Source organism: Cydia strobilella, chromosome 22 (assembly GCF_947568885.1).
Source record: "Cydia strobilella chromosome 22, ilCydStro3.1, whole genome shotgun sequence".
Taxonomy (NCBI): domain Eukaryota; kingdom Metazoa; phylum Arthropoda; class Insecta; order Lepidoptera; family Tortricidae; genus Cydia; species Cydia strobilella.
The window spans coordinates 1,595,943-1,619,766 of NC_086062.1; the positions used below are offsets into that span (position 1 = coordinate 1,595,943).

At 38.9% G+C, this 23,824-nt stretch overlaps 1 protein-coding gene and 1 long non-coding RNA gene across 6 annotated transcripts in view; both read right to left on the reverse strand.

Annotated features, from left to right (window-relative positions):
- The window catches only part of LOC134751553 (uncharacterized), a 238,986-nt gene extending 224,885 nt beyond the window's left edge, over window positions 1–14,101 (reverse strand). Inside the window, exon 1 of the long non-coding RNA XR_010128676.1 lies at window positions 14,042–14,101. This is a non-coding gene — a long non-coding RNA (uncharacterized LOC134751553). The remainder of the gene's footprint in view (window positions 1–14,041) is intronic.
- LOC134751536 (uncharacterized) overlaps window positions 1–15,448 on the reverse strand; it is an 82,080-nt gene extending 66,632 nt beyond the window's left edge. Inside the window, exons 1-2 of one of the 5 annotated variants that reach the window (XM_063686984.1) lie at window positions 15,170–15,448; window positions 10,861–10,975 (exon numbers count right to left, since the gene is read on the reverse strand). In XM_063686984.1, coding sequence (XP_063543054.1) covers window positions 10,861–10,917 — 57 coding nt within the window. In that variant the 5' untranslated portion in view covers window positions 10,918–10,975; window positions 15,170–15,448. The remainder of the gene's footprint in view (window positions 1–10,860; window positions 10,976–15,169) is intronic. The other 4 variants (XM_063686982.1, XM_063686979.1, XM_063686983.1 and 1 more) reach the window with 4 other exon arrangements.
- Window positions 15,449–23,824: the final 8,376 nt, after the last annotated feature.

Genomic DNA, 23,824 nt, shown 5'->3' on the forward strand with positions numbered 1-23,824 from the left:
CTAGTGCGAGAAAGTAGCACCATATGTACTGTAAATAAAATTACCACTGTAGGGGAGGTATCCTAAAAAAAATTGCCCTTTTTACCTTTTTGTCAGCGTGATTGAATTACATACCCATGCAAACTTTTATCTTTCTAGCACTAACGGTCAGTAAACTAGACTGCAGACGGACACACAGATTGACACACGGGCATGCCGAAACTATAACGGTTCCTAGACTACGGAACCATAAAAAGGTAAGCAGTAAAAGATAGCTTTTACGTAAAATATTGGGATAAAATGATCGCAAATAAAATGCTCCGTTCACCCGTAAGGGGTCGATTACAGGCACTTATCGGTCCTTCATACAGCTCATTGGGTATTGGAGGGTAACATGTTTAGGGCTTATATTTCGGAATCCCTAAAAGTCATCGAGGTGAAGCCTCAGGGCTGTTACAGACCGTGTGTATGTATGTGTGTATAAACTCGAGTTATGGACCGCGAGCCAGGCGCAAATTTTGTCAGCCATCGCCTCCCGGGCATTCCTCAACCCACCAACGGAGCGGCAGCTGACGTTCACGAGAGTTCATCATACATAGCCGTGAACCACTATACGAGTTTTCGCCCGGGAGGCGATTGGTCATGGAAATCTGTTCCTGACCCGCGGTCTATTATGTTCTTGCGGTAAAAATTGACAACATGGAAAATTTGCGCCTTTAGCTAGGTCTTATCTCTGGGAAAACGCGCATTTTTAGTTTTTATATGTTTTCCGAGCAAAGCTCGGTCTCCCAGATATTAATAATCAAAAGTAACCAGTCAGACTACGTGTATAAATACATATTCTTTTCAAGTTGTAAAACAGAGCGTATATCAATGCGGAAACCTAAGGCATTGTCTGCAGATTTCGAGACTTCACGCCGCTCCACACAGACAGAATAGGCAGCTTATTTATGTGACACTTGGTGCCTAATAGGTTACACCGGGCCAAGCCTTAGTAAGCCATGCATGACTTATGTATCCATGCCAAATTGCAGCCTTCTAGCACTAACGATCACGGAGCAAAGCCGCGGACGGACGGACAGACGGACATGGCGAAACTAGGGTTCCTAGTTGACGACGGAATCCTAAAAATTTAGTATCACTTGCAGACGTATTTGCTTGATAAAAATTTGTTAAGTATGGGTTAAAGGATTTGCCACACTGGATGCGTTCTGCGGGCAGCGGTCAGGTCAAACCCGCATTATGTATGAACAACATTGACAGCAACCTTTGAAGTTGAAGTTTGACCTGACCGCTGCCCGCAGAACGCATCCAGTGTGGCAAATCTTTAAACCAACACACACACATGCCACCAGAGTGCAGCACTAGCACATATTGTAAACCATAGATTAACGTAGACATTCTATGCCTTAAGTAGTTTTTTGACAAGTTTTTACTATGACTTGTTTGCGATTTGATACAGAGTATGGATGGTATAGAAAGGATCGCAATCTCTTATGGCAGAATTGTTGTAAAAGTGACCGCGTTAAGCTTTAAATAATAGTTCCTAATCTCTCCGGTGGCGCTAGTTAGGCTCTGGGACATGAGTATAACATGAACCATATAAAGCAACAAATAACCCGACCAAATTACGTAGGTTGTTTTTGGTAGTATTTTGGTGTATGGTGGCGCCGCCTAATTACTGTTTTTTGATGGACAGTTTTCATACATATAGATTTGGCTCCTTTATACAGTCTCCATGATACAGAGGATCTATCGGGAAACGCGAAAATCGAATTTTCGTTATCTGTATCTTATCGCTCAAATGTGCAAGAGTTCCAGAGAGGCAGATAACGAAAATTAAATTATGTATGTGCTAGTGGCGCCCCTATGGAGTTTTGCGTAATATTCCCTATTGTGAATGTAACTTGAGACTCTAGTGCCTTTAAGATAGACCATTCTTACGGTAGATGTCGCTATGCGCCTCCCTAAGGCGTGTAAACAAAACTAAGGAATGGAAAAAACCGGTCAGGTGCGAGTCGGACTCGCGCACCGAGGGTTCCGTACTTTTTAGTATTTGTTGTTATAGCGGCAACAGGAATACATCATCTGTGAAAATTTCAACTGTCTAACTATCACGGTTCATGAGATACAAACGGACAGACGGATAGCGGAGTCTTAGTAATAGGGTCCCGTTTTTACCCTTTGGGTACGGAACCCTAATCGCACGATTCTGGTAAGCTTCTTTAGCTCAGTTTGTTAAGAGCGGTGAATTTTTCCATTTTTGTAAATTATAAATTTAGAACCTATAATAATATCGAGAAATTTATACATAACTTAAGACAACTTTATGGAACTGGGGCCCGTTTCTCAAAAGCTTGTAGGTAACTTGTAATACAAGCGGATGTCACTTTTTGACAGCTTTTGTTAGAAAGGGATTCCACTTGTATTACAAGTTACAAGCTTTTGAGAAACGGGCCCCTAATCTGATAATAGGGAATATTACGCGAAACTAGCTGCGTAGGGGGTAGCTGCGCCACTACCACAATCTGAGGGTCTATCGTCTATCGCGAAACAAGAAAATGGAAATTTCGTTATCTCTGTCACTCTTGCATATTCGAGCGATAAAAAGGAAGATAGCGAAATTTCGGATTCGCGTTTCCCGGTAGGTCCTCTGTAAACAAACCGCCTTGATGCATCAATGTCATATTTTATTATCTCTGGAAACTTGTCAAAAACATGTTAAAGGTACAGTATGTATAAGTTACTCTATGGTTTACTAAAAAGGCTAGTCCTGCACTCTGGTGGCAGAACATTGCAGTAATATCCCATATTGTAAAACAAAATATCGTCAGCGGAGTGAATAGGTATGGCTGGGGTAAATAGGCACGAACTTAAAATGTGATTTACCTATTTCTTAAAAAATACTTAAACAAATTGTATCATTCAAAATCTACTATTATTTTCACAATACAATACAATACAAATACTCTTTATTGTACACCTAATTACAGAAAACAATACAAAGAATACAGAAAAGAAGAGGTCAAAAGATAGAATTAGGAATCGAATGATAGAATTTGTTAGTATTTTTTAAAGAAATTGTCAGCTAAATCACATTTTAAGTTTTGTTCCCATTAACCACACAAATCCCTATTCACCCCGGTTGACGGTACTGTAGGTATGATTTGCTAACTCGTTTGTTAAATTAAGTGATACAAAACAGAAACAATACGAGAAATAACAAGTAGATTAACATCAAAGTTAAACCCAAGATAAACAACACTGAAACAACCATATCCCAGAACGTATTCACAGCAAAGCTCGAGTTGATTAAAACAGAGTTCAAGGCAAAGGTCGTCGCCCTCCACCAATAGGAGGGCCGCCGCAAGACGATAATGGAATTGCGACCAATCTGCGTCCCGCGAGCCGCGCTCTCATTGGCTAATAATGAAAAGCTGTTCGCTTTTCAAAAGAGCGTTCGTTCCACCGCTTTCAAGCGAAGTTGATGCGTTTTTTATGATAAAGGCATTCTTTGAGGTGAATTTTTATTGGATTTTCCTGATACTCTCTTTTTCACGGGTACCTACTGGGAAAGGTTGACCTGTATTGCTTGTGAAGATATTTCCATGGTGCTTAAGCTTTTTTAACTAGGTGTAATGTGTAAGGAGTGTAATAATAATAAGCTGCTGTAGTACATAACATCAAATTTGTCTTAAAGGGCTGCTGCTCTGTTGGCTTTGGCCCTACGCACTCCAAAGGTACGGGACCCCTGCATGGTCCCGAGATATGGAAAGCCATACCAATAAAAATATTCTTTATTGTGCACAATCAAAACAAGATTAGTTAAGAAACACCTAAGCTGGCGGTCTTATCACTAAAAACCGACCTTTTCCAGATAACCTTTACATAGTTTGATGTAAGTATATCGCTTGTCACTCTCTCTGTTCCGCTTGGGCAACAAAGAAATATTTAAGTTTTAAGATCTGTTCCAGTTTTCCAAATTTCAAAATCAATCCACCTGCAGCTGTCCATTTGGAATGTGAAACGCACGAAAACCTCTGAAAGTATAGATACAAAAAATTAATAAATAAAAAATTGTGTGCTCCACCCTATTAGTTTTTTTATTTTTTTATTCATACTTTAGTGCACAAAAAAATTACTTAGTGTACAAAAGGCGAACTGAATGCCATGAGGCATAAATAGACATGTTTAAATCTTTTAGGGTCAAGTCCAAGTTTTAACTTTATCAATAACACTCTTAAATTTAAAATCAGCTTAAAAGTATTGTAATAAAATAAAATAAGTGGTTCCATAACTTTGCGATTCTGAACGCCTCGGTTACTACCCTCAGTAATTTATTCTAAGAAGGAAGAAATTTAGAAAGCAAAACTTTGTGTGGCTATTTATTTACGTTATCCGTGAAAAAGGTCAAGGTCCGATAAAATTAATATACCTATCTGATATCCTGGAATACTTTTTCAAATAAATACATAAATAAATATAAATATTTGTGGACAATCTTACACAGATCGACCTAGCCTTTAAATATTAAATAAAATAAATAAATATTAATAAATGACATTCTTACACAGATTGAGTAAGTCCCACGGTAAGCCCAAGGAGGCTTGTGTTATGGGTACTCAGACAACGATATATATAATATATAAATACTTAAATACATAGAAAACACCCATGACTCAGGAACAAATATCTGTGCTCATCACACAAATAAATGCCCTTACCGGGATTCGAACCCAGGACCATCGGCTTCTCACTACCCACTAGGCCAGACCGGTCGTCATATTTAGTCCTTATTTAATGGGACAAAATATTTGGAACACAGGGCGTCCAGCGGCAGATTTCCGATTTAATTAAAAAAACTATTTAGAACATATAAAACAAAACTATATTTATTATTATTTTGACTAAAAGAAGATGAATGCGGATATTTTTTGATAATCATATTTTTTAATGCCGACCTTCTCTGTATGCTCTCCCGCGTCTCCCTTTCGCATACGAAAATTATTTGTATTTAATATTAATTTGAAATCAGAAATCTGATGCTGGACACTGTATTACGATACGACCTTACTATTTCTACGTGAACGAAGTTGCTGGTAGAAGCTAGTTTTAATAAAACAACTAGGAAACCAATAAACTAGGATATTTCTCAACAAACGTGCGACTGACAGTGCTCAAGTTGCATCATTGATTTAATATCAAAATGGCGAAATCTATTTCCATTTTATCGATGACGGCGCTCGTTAAGCAAAGTGTTTGCGAGTGAAGTTTTCTCATTAGAGATTTAATCGTTTTTTATATTTGTTGGTCTCAAAGGGTGAAAGAGTATTTATTATTAAAGTAGGTTAAGTACTGATTATTATTTAATATAAATTCCTGTAGGCACTAATAGGGTTATAATACTTATAATGGTGCGATACACAAGATATTACTACCAGAATAGCGATGGCTAAAAAAGCTTTTAACACAAAGAAAGTGCCTATTTAAAGCCCGAATATCAGGCAATATACGCAAGAGGCTCATAAAAGTGAACATCTGGAGTATAGCACTATACGGAAGCGTAACGTGGACAATGGGGCAACGTGATAGGCTTGAGGCTTTTGAGATGTGGTGCTGGCGATGAATGGCAAAGGTCAATTGGACGGAGAAGAAAACAAATGAAGAGGTTCTACGCATGGTAGGAGAGGAGAGGAGTTTGTTGAGAACCATAGAAAATAGAAGAGGAAAGCTGCTTGGACACCTGCTACGACACGACGAATTTATCAAAAACAATTGAAGGGGGAGTTGAGGCAAGGAGACGGAGGGGGAGACCAAGGAGAACATACATAGATCAAGTAAAGGAAAAACTCAACGTCGTGTCGTATCAGGCTGTCAAGGAGAAGGCAAAGGACCGACACATACTTATGGAAATCGCTCCACCGACAAGAGTATAACTCTTAAATATATGATGATGAATGGTGCGATATAAAATAAAAATACGTGGCTCTTATTTCAGTACTCATTTCATTTTATATGTAGCCAAGTGCAGAAATAGTGTATATTTCTCGAAAACATATAAAACTCGTGGCTCTGTGAACCCCTGCAGATCTCTATGGCTTTGCCATTTTAAGAAAACGCCTTTAGAGGAACGTGGTTGGGTGAGTAAAAGGTACCGTTGACGGGTAGACTTAGACTGATTTATTAAATCATAATCAAGTGTTTTATACATCTCTAATCTACGGCGGTACAGACATTATTTTAATCCAATCAGCGCGTGCTCTAACCTATACTAAGTTATCGACACGCGCCGATAATATTTTGCTGACCGCCATAGTACTCCCCCCTTAGTCAACCGGTAAGGTTGACGACCAGGTCCTTCGCAGGAGCCTGAACAGGATACGATTATTGCCTACGATTACGATACGATTATTTCACTTCCAAGACGTTATAGCTTCAATCACGGCTCCGCGACCGTGAACTTGAAAATGAATTGCTGCGGCATGTCTCGACGTGTGCTGCGTTGACAATAATTTCCTCGCGCGTGTCGCGTATTGTGCTTGCTTGCATTCTTGAGTGCGGCTTCAAAACAATTATAATATGTAGCTGGCGTGACTTCATTTAATTAATCTGCAATTTGGCGTGCATTTCCTTGAATATATTCCTGATGCGTTGTGACAGTCCTTTCCGTTGTATCATTTCCTTAAACTTGTCGTTCTTGGAAGAAACAGAGATGTGCCGATGTCTTCAAATACGTCTGGGCGGACGTTTGAAGAGTGCAGCCAGGGTGCTCAGAGCCAGTGTGGCGAGCGGAGAATCTCGAGCCATTGTGGCGAGCGGGTTGCTCGGAGCCGACAAGGCGAGCGTTGAGGGCGACGACTAGTAGTGGAACTAGTGGAGCGTTGAGTAGAGTAGTCGAGTCGCTAGGTTTGCTGCATGCCACATCAGGATTAATCAGGATCCTCTTGCCATAAAGCGTTGGTGGATATCTGATGTCATGGTGAGGTCATGTCATGCTCGTTGTAATTATCTTTTTCCTTCTGAAGATATTCTGTGGTCCAAGAATCCGGAAACCGGAATATAATGGGAGTAGCCGCTGTTTTCCCGCGATGTTACCTGGCAGTGTCGGTGATGTCATTTGATGGAAGGGTGGCGAAATCAAATCGAGACGAGATCACTTTGTCAGTTCTTCTCGAAAAGCAATTGAGTGTCGCAGTCACTTAATTCCGAGGCTTCTTCACTGGAGCTCTTCGTGTAGACATCTCAGTAGGTGCGTGTTCTTTCGGCGGGTTACCACTGTAGGGAAGTGGCAACCGTGCACGTCGGTCCCCGTAGGGACTACACTCGGGGTCACCACTTTAGAGGAACGTGGTTGGGTGAGTAAAAGGTACCGTTGACGGGTAGACTTAGACTGATTTATTAAATCATAATCAAGTGTTTTATACATCTCTAATCTACGGCGGTACAGACATTATCTTAATCCAATCAGCGCGTGCTCTAACCTATACTAAGTTATCGACACGCGCCGATAATATTTTGCTGACCGCCATACGCCTATTAGGTATACATAATATCTGGCAGACCGAGCTTTGCTCGGAAAACATAAAAAATCAAGAATGCGCGTTTGGCGCGTTTACATGGAGATTATAATAATCTTATTTATATCGCACATGTATAATCTAAGTAATTTCACTCGTGGTGCCGGAAAATATCCAACATTTCAATTTGCCAAACCTCTCAAGCGTAATACGAGGACCTAGCCTAAGTGTACCGGAATCCATTTCGAGACCAGCTGATCCGTGTACATCGTACATGTAACAGCTGCTGACTTATGTTCGACCTTATATCAATGCAGTAAGGTATATAGATGGTCAATTAACCGTGACATGTAACCTACGGCCGGCAATTTGCGAAGCCCCACATGCTAAACGGCTGAGTCTACTGGAGTGCGACATTTTGGCGTGTAACATGGATTTTCGAGGACGTTATTGTAAAGGAATAAAGTCCACTTTTGTAAGGCACACTTATGTTCTGCTGAGTGTATGTTATAGTTGACTGTTTGTGTACTTTATGGTAAAGGAATAAGGTATATTTATGGTAACAACTGCTGTTGTATGGCGAGACGACAGCATGACATTTTGCGGCATCAGAGGGGATTTTTATGATTGAAGGAGTTTGGGAGGTGGACACAAAGTGATGTTTACGTTAGATTTTGTTACATATATACTTATTCTACTTTCCAAATTTTGTCTTTTTTACGTAGGTAGGTAAGATCGGTAGAAAAACTAGAAAAAGGAGGAAAGATAGCTTGATATACGGAAGAGCGAAAAGAGGAAGGCAACAAGGCAACGCATTTACAACCAATTTGGTATTGCGTGTCCATGGGCGTCTGTATATGGGTGTCCATGGGCAACAGTACTCTCTTACCATCAGGCGCTTCATCTGTTATTCGTTTGCCTCATGTATCATAAAAAAGTATTTCCCCTATGAAAGTTACTTACTTATAGCGTAAGCGTGTTCATATTGATCGATCCCATATCGGACGTGGGATGACTCTTGGAGACAGACAGCTGCTAGAGAGAGTCCCATGAAGTCCTTTTATTTAACGCATTTTTATATCTTTTGGAGCAATTATTTTCGAAAATATTCACGTTCTCAAAAAATTGTGATTCAAAACCCGTATTCGTTTTAAAATACCTATCCAACGACACCCCACACCATAGGGTTATAGCGAAAAATAAATTTCATCCCCACTTAGTAGGGGATAAATAAATAAAAAAAAATTTTTGGTTTTTATTTTACCACTTAAACGGCATGATTGATTTATATATCCATGACAAATTGCTGTTTCCTAGCACTAAAGATCATGGAGCATAGCCGTAGATGGACAGACGGATAGACAGATGGACATGGCGAAACTATAAGGGTTCCTACTGTTCCTGGTTGACTACGGAACCCTAAAAAGGCACTTTTTAGATTTTGCTTCTATGTTTTCGTATCCGACATCCGATATCAGGTCGGATAATGTGAAAACGCTCTTACGTAGCTCATAACAGGGGCTCAAAGCCTACCTGACATTTATAATAATGTGAGGGTCCGACCAAAACCTACCTCTGAAGTGGTCAGGCAAAAGACAAATCATCTCGTTTAGAGGTTTAGACCCAAACCTTTGAAGCCACATTCGAAAATTGGAACTTGTTTGATCCTATTTTGACTCCGCGAACACTCCGGCTATGGAATAATCACCATGCCGAGGTTTGCTCAAAAGACCACCGCAATTTTTAACTTTCCGTCGTGGTGTTCCTAATCGAACAGAAATAAGGTTAAGTTATGCTATATCTATCTATATCAGATCCGCTAGCATGAGTTGCGTTCTCGCGCGCGACTCCATACATCTTAGAACGCAACTCATGCTAGCCGGTCTGGTACAAGTTTTCGTTGCTAAAAATTGTTATAGAATAAAAAGCGAATAAGTAGCAGTTTTGTATGTAATGCTAACTCGCTCTTAAAAAACACTCAGGCACTTAAATGTTAGTGAGAGTGAGCGATATCAAAGATAGATATAACTCCGTAATAGATAGATACAGTCTAAGGAAAAAACGTGCCTCGACAATCAAGAAAATTTGATTCTCGTTCAGAGGGCGCTACTAGTTTTGGCCTACAGTCGTATAGATGGCGTTGACGGTTTCGGTTGTTATTTAACAATCTTAACGCATATCAGTGAAAGAACATGGGTCAAAATCATAAAAATAATTAATGCAAATAAAAAAAATCATTTATCTATATTTGAATACATTCTATCGTATTTTTATAAATCTTCATTTTTAGTTTTAAAGTGTGTCGACAGATGGCAGTGAATTTACTGGGGTTACAAAATTTACTATGACAGTACCGCTCTAGTATAAGTTACTCTATGGCGATATCAAAATTGAATCAAAAATAACGTCAAGTTATAATTTTGGAATGTCACACTAATTTATTGATACCTCAGGCTCTATGACATTTGAAATTGCCTGGTAAAGGATATATTTATGTTTTAGTGTAAGGCCGAAATGGGCCATTTTCTTGGTGTTTTAGCAGAATTGCCTCGTTTTGAGGTGTTAAAAATAATGCCTATTGCCTGAATTAAACGGCAATAAGATTAATAATTCCATAATTCATTTGTTATTGTGTGACTGTGTTAAGGATGACTCACGTTAGACCGGGCCGTGTCCGGGCCGGAGCTTCTGGCGCTTCGTTTTCTATGGCCATCACGTGATCACCTGTCATGTCATAGAAAAGTAAGCGCCGGAAGCTCCGGCCCGGTCACGGCCCGGTCTAACGTGAGTCATCCTTTAATTGAGAACCAGTTTTGATACGACACTCCCATGAGCCGTGGGTGGCAAAGTGCCGTGATAACGCGAGGAAATTGATTATGAAGGTATAAGTAAGGTGCGGTATAAGTGTCGCTGTGGGATAAGTATCGCTGACCTTCACATCGGGGCCTGTGTGGGTACCATATAAAGGAGAGTCATCTTACATGACTCCGTATATGGTACCGCTAAGCTATATGATCCTTATGATCTAATTACATGTTATTCGAATCCTATAAATACCTAATATTCTATGCCTACACTTCAGCCTGTTTACACATAATTATTATTGTTCATTGCGAGTTCATACATTTGCTACTGAGTTTAGTATCACATATAGGTACGAACTCTCTATAACCATCTTGGGCTCAATTACGCCGAGTTAAGTCCATAGTAACGCGCATTTAATGTTATATTCCTCTGCTTTTGTAGACTGTACATGTTTGTGATGTTATTTAATGTTAGTATGTCTCACCACAGTTTAAATTCGATGTTTGTGATGTTTGATCTTTTATATTTTATCTTTATCTTATATAAAACTATCACTCACCTTATCGACGGGCATGGACGGACATGCACGGCACAGGTTCCAAAACGAGCCGATCATCTGGCGGCTGCCTCGCGGGCGGTCTACGGTCTGGTCAGGAGGCTACGCGCATGTGCCGCTGCAACAAATGTCAAAATGAAGGTATAGAGTAAGGAAACCTGGGCGTGGTGAGGGTTTCAAGCCTTATTTTATGGGTGTTTATTCTGTTTCTTTCAAGTTTTTGTTTCAAGACTCTAGATTTACATGGCGACCCTGCCATTCCTAGAAACGAATTCATCTAGAGTTTTTCGTGCTAGTTTTCTACGGATCTATGCTGTGAAAATGAGGGCAGAGTAACAAATATTTAGTATATGCTTGTTTCAAGACTCTATGTTACAAATGTTCTTACAAATATTTTGAACAAAATGTAGTTTAGTTTCAGTGATTAAGCCACGGGATTAAGGTGCAGTGCCAAAAATAAAACAAAAAAAGGATTCGATCAGCAATGTTGGCCGAAACGTTAATGCAGTTAACCATTAACCAATACAAATTGAACCTTAAACTGTAACCGTCCGTTACGGTTTACAGTTCAATTTGTACTGGTTAATGGTTAATTGCAATTAACCTTCGGCCAACACTTTCGATGAGTTAATTGGATCTAAAATAACATTACGCATTTTTTGGATCAATTTTCATGTTAACATCTTTTGTGATCATGATAGAAATTCTTATATTTTTGACATTAATGCAAACTTATTATGTAATTGTCTTTCATGAAATAAATCATCTAATCTAATCTAATCTTGTGCAAAAATAATTACAACATTTTAATGGTGTATTTTAGACGTATGTCCGTGATTTTTTTCTATCGAGCGGAAGTTGTTTGATCAGGCCTCAATATTGCTATTTATTCTTGTTATATTAAATGATCTAAAAAAGCGCTACGATTTGTCAAAAAACTACTAGCTGAACCCACTGCACCTTAAGAAGCAGACGCTAATATGTTCAATCTTGCGAGAGGTAATCTATGGGCGTAGGACAGCAATAAAAATAAAGTAAAGATTGCATGTCCCGGGAAGAAAGCCAAATTACCGGCACAGAACTTTGCGGAAGCGGTCTCTGTCGGCACAGCGGTATTGGTCGTAGATTGCACTTTTTTTGCACACCGACTAAATGCCAAAAGGCATTTTCAACCAGTCAACATTAAGGCAAAGCAGGGAGATTGTGGCCGGTACGACCTTACAGACAAATTCATGGCGTATAAATTTGTCTGTAAAACATATTTTCAAATAAAATAAATAGCTAAAGCCCGCTTCACTCCTATCGTGGCCCAGCTGAGGACCTGGATGCCCTGACACCCGACGTGGTTACCTGGCTTTACAACCTCAAAGCTGTACTCTGATTGCCTAAATATGCATGCCATACGATTAAATAAATAATAGCTAAAGATCGTGTGCAGGTTATTTTGAAGACCCCACCGCTAATGTATCTAAACAAGAACAACTGTCTAAACTTTCAGCAATGAATTCTAAAACTCTTGTACCATTTATAAGCAAAAAAAAACAGTATCTCATTTGTTATGCCGAAGTTTTACATGCGGGACTAAAGTTACACATTGTGTGTTTTGTGTTGTGACTTTCAGGACAAGAAACATAAAAGTTTTGTGTAAATAATGTTACTATTTACTGTACAGTAACCTGCAGATATAACTGACTCCCCTGCAAGCAAGTTTCTATGCAGAGAGGGTCAGTTATCTCTACAGCTTACTGTACATAAAATAGTCACGTAGTCAAGTTGAGATAAGTAATTCATTGCATTAAGGGAGAAGTCCGTCGCTTTTTCTTAGTGGAGTACTGTTGTAAAAGAAGCTAAGTTAGAAACTAATGTAATTAGAGTTGCTGCAGATAGTAATACAATGAAACTGTGGATATAACACATTCTCATACTTGTAAAACAGACAGCGTTAGTAGTGTAGCGTTCATGGAACAATGATTCTGACTTGCTTTGTGACAATCGGCACTTGAAAACTGAAACAATGTTTTAGGCAAAAATTTCATTTTTGGTACAATATTTTATCACAGACTGTACTTTTATTTCCACAGGTAACTAATACTCATCAAGACAATTCTAACAACTACAAGCACAATTAGTTGCCAATCACAGTTCCCATGGCTACCTCCTGTCTCCATCATCAGATCAGCTCCACGTCATCATAATATTGGATTGTCATCCGATTTACATTTATGTATGCAAAATTTCAGCTCAATCGGAAATTGGGAAGTGGGTCATATTTAGCTTCCAAAATGTGACCCACACTAACAAATTAACATACATACATACTAACAGGTAGGGTAAGTTAAAAGGAACTTGAAGCCTGTAAAAAGGAAATATAAATAAATAAATACATTAATGAATATTATAGGACATTCTTACACAGATTGACTATATAAGTCCCACGGTAAGCCCAAAGGAGGCTTGTGTTATGGGTACTCAGACAACGATATATATAATATATAAATACATAGAAAACAAAAACACCCGTGACTCAGGAACAAATACCTGTGCTCATCATACAATTTAATGCCCTTACCGGGATTCGAACCCAGGACCATCGGCTTCAAAAGCAGGGTCACCCACTAGGCCAGACCGGTTGTCGAAAATAAACTTGAAAATAAATAACGAACTAGTACATTTTCATATCTCTTCCTTAGCAAACTCGGCGTCGTCGACTGGACAGAAACGGCTTTGGACAGAGCAGCATGGCGGTCTTTGGCGTCGGAGGCCAAGATCCACTTCGGGTCGTTGCGCCACACCAGTAAGTAAGAAAGTACATTTTCATAAAGAAAAATATGAATAAAACTGCGCAAAAACTGAAAAAACTGCTTCGCAGTATAAAAAGGTCATTATGAATTTTTTGGGATGCCCTTGGGATGAGTAGCGATGCAAGACTGCAAGAGGCAGCTCTTTAGTAAACGCGTTGTGCCCTTTCTTACCTAGGGCTATGCTTAACGTCCCACCACTGCAGAACTGACAATTTTTTTGGGATTGGGATTATTTACTGACATTGACCAGTTAAGACGAAAAGTACTAGAATCTCTAAAAGGTAGTCAAACCTTGGAGGATATAACCAAATGGAGAAGCTTTGTCTGTAATTTTCTGTAAAAACTGCCGATTTTTGCGGGGGAGAGGCACGTCAAATGAATACGTAACGTAAAAATAGCCATGTCAGATAAACGTCAGTCCATACAATGTGTATGACCATTGGTCATAAAGTTTCGACAGAGGGTAACGCCTGTTAATGGCTACTCCGTTTGGTTATATCCTGCAAGAGTCAAACAAAAACAGGTGCTGGGGCTTATAAATTTAGGAAATTATGCCGATAATACTGAATGAAAAAAACAGCTGACTAATAAAATCAAACATTAGCTAGGCCTCTTCCTAATTAGTGGAGCATCCCTACAAAAAAAAAATAGTCATACAAATAAACTGCAGTAAACATGCAAAACAGAAATTAATAATTACATACATCTTAACATAGGTAATGTAAAAATATTCTTACCCTTGTTACATGACACTGTTGGCTTATAAATTGTGTGTGAAATAATACTGAAGAACTTAATACAGCACTAAAATTACCTAACCAAATATCAGGGAACACTCAGAAATGATGACACTTTCGCCATTGATTGATTTGATATCATGGCTAGCGAATATAGTTAGGTCCATCCATGGGTTATTAGAAGGACGTGTGACGTCACCTATGGTGTTGGTAACGATCCATGACGTCATATCCCATGCGACATCTCAGATCTGGCTTAGAAGGATGCCAGTTTCCTGCCATTGACAGCCTCTGAGGCTCTGATGGCGTTTTAAAATTAGAATTCGAAAAAAAAAATTATACTTTTTTCTTACCTGCCAGTTTTTGTGAAGATGTTTTAAATATTTGAATATAGAATACTTGATTTGATTGGTTGACAATTTAGTGAAGTGAATCGATCATAGATTAAAAATAAAACATGTGATAGTGTCCAATAATTGGTAAGTACACTTTTTTTGTTTCAAAACGAACTATTTAAAAATAAAAGTGTAAAGGGAGAAAAACGTTAAAAATAATGAACGGGGCGTATTTTGCTTTGGTTTTTGACGTTTCATCAACTGCTGATGATAAATCAGCTGTTTTACTAATTGAATGAGGTAAGAGCCAGGCCAACGTCCAATCACTTTTACTTTTCCAATAAAAGACACTTAGCAAATTAAAGTTCGTAATAAAAAGCCTTACTTAGAACTGATTAAAAGGGAGCTTCGAATTAAAAAAATGACAAGACAAACTTACGAAAATGTATTCCCAGCACTATTTTTCCACTGATTTTCGAACAATACCCGCGTTCCTTTCTCCAATTTGGTAATTTCGTATTTCGATTAGGATTTCGAAAAAGGAACAGTGTTTTCGCGACGCGCGGAGATGTGTTTTTCGCGGTGACACCGGCGTGTGGGGCACTGCCGCAAACTCTTTGGAAAATCAATATCTCCCCCTAACCAACCCGCATGCGGACGTCGCTCCAAAACTAAACACTGCTCACCCACTTCCTTATTATGCAACTAGACAAGGACGGCTATATATCCGTCCGCTACGAAACAACCCCTGTGAACGCGCCAATTACGGATCAAGATGGCGGAGTGACGTTTGACGTTTGGGCGCGAAAAGTGACATTTGGCAGTGTTAAATGTAAGGAAATCGTTTTATCGATTTTATCCCGGCATTATGATTTATTTGATCGTTAAAATTGTCTGTGGATTGAAATAAACGGTTTATTGCATTTCTTTTTTATTTCATTGCATTTTGGAGGTTATGTAACGTGTTCCTTCGGCTTTTTTTAGAAGAAAGATTAAATTCACAAATAATAGTTAAGTAAAATGTATCCCTCATGTCCATTATATGGATTTCTCCGGGTACCTGTTTTTGTTTTTTATATGATTGTAGTTTTGTGGAATATTTATCCATACTAATATTATAAATGCGAAAGTCTGTCTGTCTGTCTGTCTGTGTGTTCCCTCTTCCCGCTTAAACCGCTGAATCGATTTAGATGAAGTTTGGCATAGAGATAGGTTGAGTCCCTGAGAAGGACATAGGATAGTTTTTATCCCGAAAATCATCCCTTAAGAAAGTAAAAAGCGGGATGGAATTGAGATAATTAATGAAGTGTCTGCTAATTTGTGTGCATAATATGCTCAAATTTAGATTGCTATGAGATTTTTTCCAGGCGCTATTCGTACTCTAGCTGCGGTTACTAAGTCCACGCAGACGAAGTCGCGGGCAAAAGCTAGTACAATATATTTGTGGGTTTAGACAATATCACATATCCGTGTAAAACCTAGTCTGTACCTTAAAAAACCGGCCAAGTGCGAGTCGGACTCGCGCACGAAGGGTTCCGTACCATTACGCAAAATAAGTTTATGTAGCTTCAGATACATACATACATACATACATACATATAATCACGCCTATTTCCCGGAGGGGTAGGCAGAGACCACGGATTTCCACTTGCTGCGATCCTGACATACCTCTTTCGCTTCCTTCACTTTCATAACATTCCTCATACACGCTCGCCGGTTTAGGGTGCTCTTGACCTGGCCTTTCTTCAGGATTTCCCCGATCTGATCAGAGAAAGTCCGCCGAGGTCTGCCCCTTCCAACTCCCGTTTCTACCTCTCCCTTATACACTCTCTTTGTTAGCCTTCTTTCACTCATCCTTTCCACGTGTCCAAACCATCTCAACATACCTTTCTCAATTTTTGTCACTACATCTTCGTTCAGTCCACACTTTTCCCTTATCACACTGTTCCTAATTCTATCTTGTAATCTCACACCACACACACTTCTCAACGCTCTCATTTCCACTGCATTCACTTGGCTCTGATGCCTCTTCTGCCATACCCAACTTTCGCTACCATACATAAGTGTAGGCACCAGCACCCCTCTATGCACAGCCAACCGTGCCTTTTGCGACACCTTCTGGCTGCTCATAAAAGCATTAAGTGCCCCATTCACGCGATTTCCAGCACTCACTCTCCTTTCAATATCTTTATCATGCTTACCGTCCCTAGTGAATAAGGTTCCCAGATACACAAACTCTTTCACTTGTTCTACTCTTTCTTGACCAATCAAAATTTCACAGTTTGTCATATATTCTTCCTTTTCAAATACCATTACTTTCGTCTTACTTACATTAATTTTCATTCCTTTCCTTTCAAAAGATCCAAGCATTCTAGTTACCATCTCCTGCAACTCTTCACCCGATGACGCTAGCAATACCAGGTCATCAGCGTAAAGAAGACATTTGACGGGTAACCCACTCATTCTCAGCCCACATTCATCATTTCTCAAATCATGCAAACTACTGTCCATGAACAGATTAAACAGCCACGGTGACGCTACACATCCCTGCCTAACACCCTTTTCGATGCTAAACCACTCAGTGTACGACCCGTTTACTCTCACACAAGCACTGGAATCCTCATAGAGCGATTTCAGTGCCTGAATGAGACGGCCGCTCAATCCATACACCGACAGTACCGACCAAAGTTCATTCCTCACCACTCTGTCATAAGCCTTTTCCAAATCCACGAAAGCGCAATAGACCTTCTGACCTTTAGCCAAATGCTTTTCGGCTATGCATCGCAAGGAAAAGACTTGATCCGTACATCCCATACCCTTTCGGAATCCCGCTTGTGCATCCCATACTTTCTCATCGGTTTCTTTCACTACTCTTTCAATCAATACCATATACCATACCATACCATAGATACCATAGTAAAAAATATAGCGAATTTAAGTTTTTCATACAAAACTTGTATTTGCTCTATTTTGTTTTATAAACTGAAGCTATATAAACTAATTTCAGACCTAGATATACCTCATGTCATTTTCTGTGCAAAGTTTCATTACAATCCAACACGTAGTTTTAAAATGAGAGCGGAACTACGTTTGTATGGGAAGGTGCAATTCGGCCGAGCTTGCCGGGGACTCTTAAGTATAGCGATTCGGAGGGCTACATCGGTTACTTTGGTTTATATTTTACGCTGTCTGTTTATCGGCAAGTCGTACAAACCCGGCCATTTGTTTGGCGCAATGCAGCGGCTCCGTTTTCCAAGCCACTGCAATAGTCTAGGAGGCTACCAAAAATATATAACATAAAAAAAGCAAAGTACTTATATAGAACTCCCGTGAGACTCAAACATATTAGATTATTTTAAAGAGTGACCACTCACGTATTATTAAGTCGAATAGCTCCTCGAATAGTCGAATAGTCGTGAAGACGGTACTCGTAAATTGGACCGAAACATGTCGAGCTATTCTACTTAATAATACGTGAGTGACCCGCTTTAAAAAAATCTAAAGCAAAGTATGGTATATATTTACTCAAAACTCTGCGCCGACTTCGCAAGTGGTGGACATAACGCTAAAGACTTAAAATTTGTATGAAAATATAACATTTCAGTCGCATTTCTTCTCTTTGTCGTTGCCAAGTCTGTAGAGTTAGCTTTGACGGACATTACCTATACTATAAATTATTCTGTGAATTGAATTATTCTAAGTATCTAAGTGAGTAAATAAATAAAAACAGATCCCACGATCTGTGATATTTACTGGAAAAACAAAGTATGAATCAAAGTATAATTATTACCTTTTAAGGGCGGTTTAAATATAGCTTTGACAATTATTTTCACATTAACAGAAAACAGAATTGTTTAGAAGGTCATTATCAAAGCACCACCAATAAGACATTTTATTTGTAGTTTAAAATTAGAAAGATTGATTGTTTGATGTCTATTTGTAGTTTAACCGTTTTCCCGGCCTAGCGTTTTCCACTTTGCCCGGTCTTCGGCATCCTCAAGTTTGAGATTGTTCTCTTGCATGTCCGCTGCTATCATAACGTTCAGCCAGCGCTTCTTAGGCCTAGGACCTTGGACAGTACAGTACATGTACATACTATAGTATTTTTCAAATGCTTGTGCTTTGGGACGCTACATGCGTCAGCACTTTTGCTGCTTCGCACATAAGTCGCACAATAGGTTTAGCGGGGGCTGCTGCTGAGATAGCCGCTCTTAGAAAACGGGAAAAGTATGCGTGCTTGGGTAATTATTTGTTGGTTCCACTCGCGGTGGAGACCACTGGGTGTTGGTGCTCGGAGGCACGGGCCTTCTTTAGGGAGCTCGGGAGTCGCTTGCGTGAGAGGGGTCTGGATCCCCGCTCCGGGTCGTTCCTGGTGCAAAGGTTATCTATTGCGGTTCAACGCGGAAACGCAGCGAGCGTGTTGGGAACTTTTGCGCCTGGAATAACTCGGGGTGGGTTATTTGATTAGTTGTTATTGTGCTTTTATGTTGTTTTTTTTTGTTTTGTAATTTATTCATTTAATTTAATAATTGACATTGTAATTGTATTTAGAATTATGATTTAGTTTAGTAGTAATACTGTAGATATATTTTATGTTTTTCAAATTTGATATCATGGCTAGCGAATATAGTTAGGTGCATCCACCATGGGTTATAGAAGGACGTGTGACGTCACCTATGGTGTTGGTAACGATCCATGACGTCATATCCCATGCGACATCTCAGATCTGTCTTAGAAGGATGCCAGTTTCCTGCCATTAGCAGCCTCTGAGGCTCTAATGGCGTTTTAAAATTGGAATTCGAAAAAAAAGAGAATTTTTTCTTACCTGCCAGTTGAGTTCTGAATGATATTTTAAATATTTTTATATATAATCTTGATTTAATTAGTTGACAATTTAGTAAAGTGAATCAATCATAGATTAAAAATAGAACATGTGACAGTATTTGTAACATTGTAACACTGACTATGTATGATTGATACAAAATAAATAAATATGAATATGAATATGAATATGAACATGAATATGAATATGAATATGAATATGAATATGAATATGAATATGAATATGAATATGAATATAAACATAAAGAAAACTAAGACCCTTACAACTTCAAAACGCAAAACTAATCATCCTCCAATAGTTCTCAACAACATCCCAATTCAGCAGGTTGATAGTTTCAAATATTTAGGTAGCTTAATTACCAGGGACTCCAGGTGCACACCAGACATCGTTTCAAGGATTGCTATGGCAAAAAAAGCTTTAAACCACAAGAAACAATTATTGAAATCCCGTTTATCATGCAAAAGCAAGAAGCTACTGATTAAGGTGTACATCTGGAGTATAGCCCTTTATGGAAGTGAAACGTGGACAATGACCCTAAGAGATAGAAAGAGAATGGAAGCATTTGAAATGTGGTGCTGGAGGCGAATGGAAGGCATTAGTTGGAGAGACAGGATAACGAATGAGGAGGTGCTAAGAAGAGTGAGTGAAAGAAGAGCTATTCTGAACACTATTGCGAATAGACGCGGGAAAATGATTGGACACTTAATACGACACGACTACTTCTTTAAAACTATCCTGGAGGGGCGGATAGGAAGGAAGCGGGGTAGAGGAAAACCCAGACGCAGCTTTTTAGATCAAGTGAAAGAAAAAGTAGGGGTCGTGTCGTATCAAGAAGTCAAAGAGCTGGCTCGGGATAGGGAAAGCTGGAAGATACTCCACCGACAAGAGAATAACTCTTAAGTTAATGATGATGAATATGAATATGAATATGAAAATGAATATGAATATATTAATCGGTAAGTACACTTTTTTGTTGGAAAACAGATGAAGAAGTATTTGAAAATAAATATGTAATATTAATTGGTAATTAAATAAAGATTGGTAATTTGTTTGGTGTACCCACCTATTTGTAGTTTGATTGCGGTAAGTACATACTATAGTATTTTTCAAACTGGATGGGTGCGATGACAGATGTCATCTCCATACAATTTGTAACCTAAAAATGCCTAATTGTCGCAAAATTGTATTGAATTGACATCTATCATCGTACCCTTCCAGTTTAAAAAATACTTTATAGCAATAGATCGTTAATCTATATTTATAATACTGATGGATGTGCCTTTTTTGAACAAATAATCCTAATTTAAGTACCTAAATAATAAAAATTCAGTAATAGACATAAGAAAGATGACTTGTTTAGATCATATTTGCAGGGACCGGACAACCCTTTCCGCGATAAAACCCTTTCAATGGGCGACACTTAAACACGGCTAACACATTGAAAGACTTTCCCTTTTGAACTGTAAGCCCATTCATACCCTTACCTTTGACTAACCCTTACCGAAAAGCTAACCAAAAATAAGGCTAGCTCTTAATAAGGGTTACCCTTATCTTTAAGCGCTTTTTATAAAGGTTTCCCTTTGCGTGAAAGAGACAGGATTAGTATATATCTACGGTAGTGTATGAAAAGGAAAGAAAATACGTGCCTAGTCAAAGAACGCCGCTGTCGCCGCCGACGATCGCTCGGATTCGAAGTAATGTGTGCTTTATGAACAAGGTAGACGACTTAAATTAGCACGCTTATATGCTAAAAGGGGAGCCCTTTATAAGGCTAACCCTTATAAGCAATATGCAAGGTGTTGGTGAGCGGATGATAAGGGTTTTGTAAGGGTATTTGGGCTACCGATTACTCAAATGTGGTAGCTTTATATGAGGGTTTTTAAAACCAAAACAAAGGGTTTCGTCTGGCAAAGGGTATGGTGAGTTAAGCCTTATGCAATACCCTTATAAAACCCCGATAAGGGATAGCGGGCCGGTCCCTGCATATTTGTCACGAAATAATAATTACGAGAGCCAATTAGGTACATTCCTTAACTGTATTAAGAAAGAGACTTATAGACAGTTTTAGTACTTTAAATAAACATATAATTAACACGTAGGTAGGTACATTTAACAGAAATTCTCAAGGAATTTCCCATAAAAATGCAGAATTGCACTGCATCGCAAATCACTTCTTTTGTACCTGACAAATTTACATTTGCAAGTGGCCAACAGCGAAACTAAGCAAGCCCAGTACTAACTTACTCGAAAAACGCGACGGTAGAGAACTTTTCAACTGCATGATAAGTTTGCGCGGGTTTTCTGCTTGGTAAGCTGAATTTTTAAGAATTTTCATAGTACATTCTTGGCCTATTTTAGAATTAATGGCCGATTTAAGTTGAAGTCGTTCTGGGCTAGGTAGAAAAGGGCATTGACTTTTTCACAAAGTAGGTTTAATTTAAACGAATCACAATTGTCTAGTGCAGTGATTCCTAACCTTTTTAGTACTGTGACCCCTTTGACTAACTAGGGAACTCGATTTTACCCCTCCTCCATAATAATTAATATTCTTTCTTACAGATAGGTCTTTGTTATCTTTGATTTTGAACCCCGTAAAATACCAGTTTTACCCCCGTAAAATGCCAGTTTTACCCCTGCGGGGGTAATTACCCCCAGGTTAGGACCCGCTGGTCTAGTGGCTTTGAGAAGAAACGAGTTATATTATTGCAAAAAACCAAAAAAAAAGTAAGTATTACTGTAATGTTCTGCCGTCAGAGTGCAGCACTAGTGCACACACTAAACCATAGTGTAACTTATACATACTAGGCCTTAAGCAGTTTTTTGGCAAGTTTTCACTATGACATTGATGCTTCAAGGCGGTTTGCATGGAGACTATATAAAGGAGCCAAATCTCTATGTACGAAAAGTGTCCATCAAAAAACAGTAATTAGGTGGCGCCACCATACACCGAAATACTACCAAAAACAACCTACGTAATTTGGTCGGGTTATTTGTTGCCTTATATTGTAAATAACTTAAAAGGAGACACCAGCCACTATAATATTTGTAAAGTTTTTGAATGAAATAAAACTTTTTTTTTTTTTTTTTTTTTTTTTTTTTTTTTTTTTTTTTTTTTTATATATATGGTTCATGTTATACTCATGTCCCAGAGCCTAACTAGCGCCACCGGGAGATTAGGAACTATTATTTAAAGCTGAAAGCGGTCACTTTTGCAACAATTCTGCCATAAGAGATTGGCATCCTTTCTATACCATCCATAGCGGTTTGTTTACAGGTAGCCTACCGCGAAACGCGAAAATAGAAATTTCGTTATCTGCCTTTCTATCGATCGAATAGGCAAGAGTGATAGAGGCAGAAACTGAACTTTCCATTTTCGTGTTTCGCGGTAGGCCCTGTGATTGTGCTAGACTAGCACAATCACAGGGCCAGGTTCACTAGCACTGCTAGTGAACCCTCTACGCAGAGTTTTGCGTAATATTCCCTATTAGAATTAGATGAGAGTCAATCGGTCCTCGCTAGGAGTACGGGCGCCGCTGGCCTATAAGTTAAATTATAGTTATCTGTAGTGGTTTGTGGTATGGTTGTTTAGTTTTTTGATATCTGTTATATAAACGGATGTGGAATGAGCTATGCCGAGGTTTTCCCGAGGGGCTACAGTATGGGGTTCTTCAAAAAAGGAGTGTACAGGTTTTTAAAGGGTCGGCAACGCGCGTGTAATATCTCCGGTGTTGCAGGCGTCCATAGGCTACGGTAACTACTTACCATCGCTTGATTGCCACCGACGTGGTATAAAAAAAAACACATTGAGTGCCGGGAACCCGCTTGGCGGGTTTTCTGTTCGTAGTCGATCTCCTCTACAAAGCGGGAAAACGCTGGGATCGGTTACGAAAACGTTGCAGTGAATGTCTTAAAATATTAACCAATTACAATAAAGACAAAATAACACAGAAACTTGAATCTGATTTTGATGTACAATTGTACATATAGTGTACAGTGTACTATAACAACTACTAAATTTCCACATGAAAACTTCTCATATTTGTGTATGGCCACTGATATTTTTCATTCCCAGAATGTTTCTTTTGTTTCCTGTGACTTTTTATTTTTTATTGGAAACTTTCGGCAACGTGCATATTATTTTTATTTTATTTTTTATTAAGGTGGCAACAAACAACTTATAGACTAACACACTTGCATACTATTAAATTATGATTGCTCCACCAATTACAGACGAACACAGCATGTTAAATA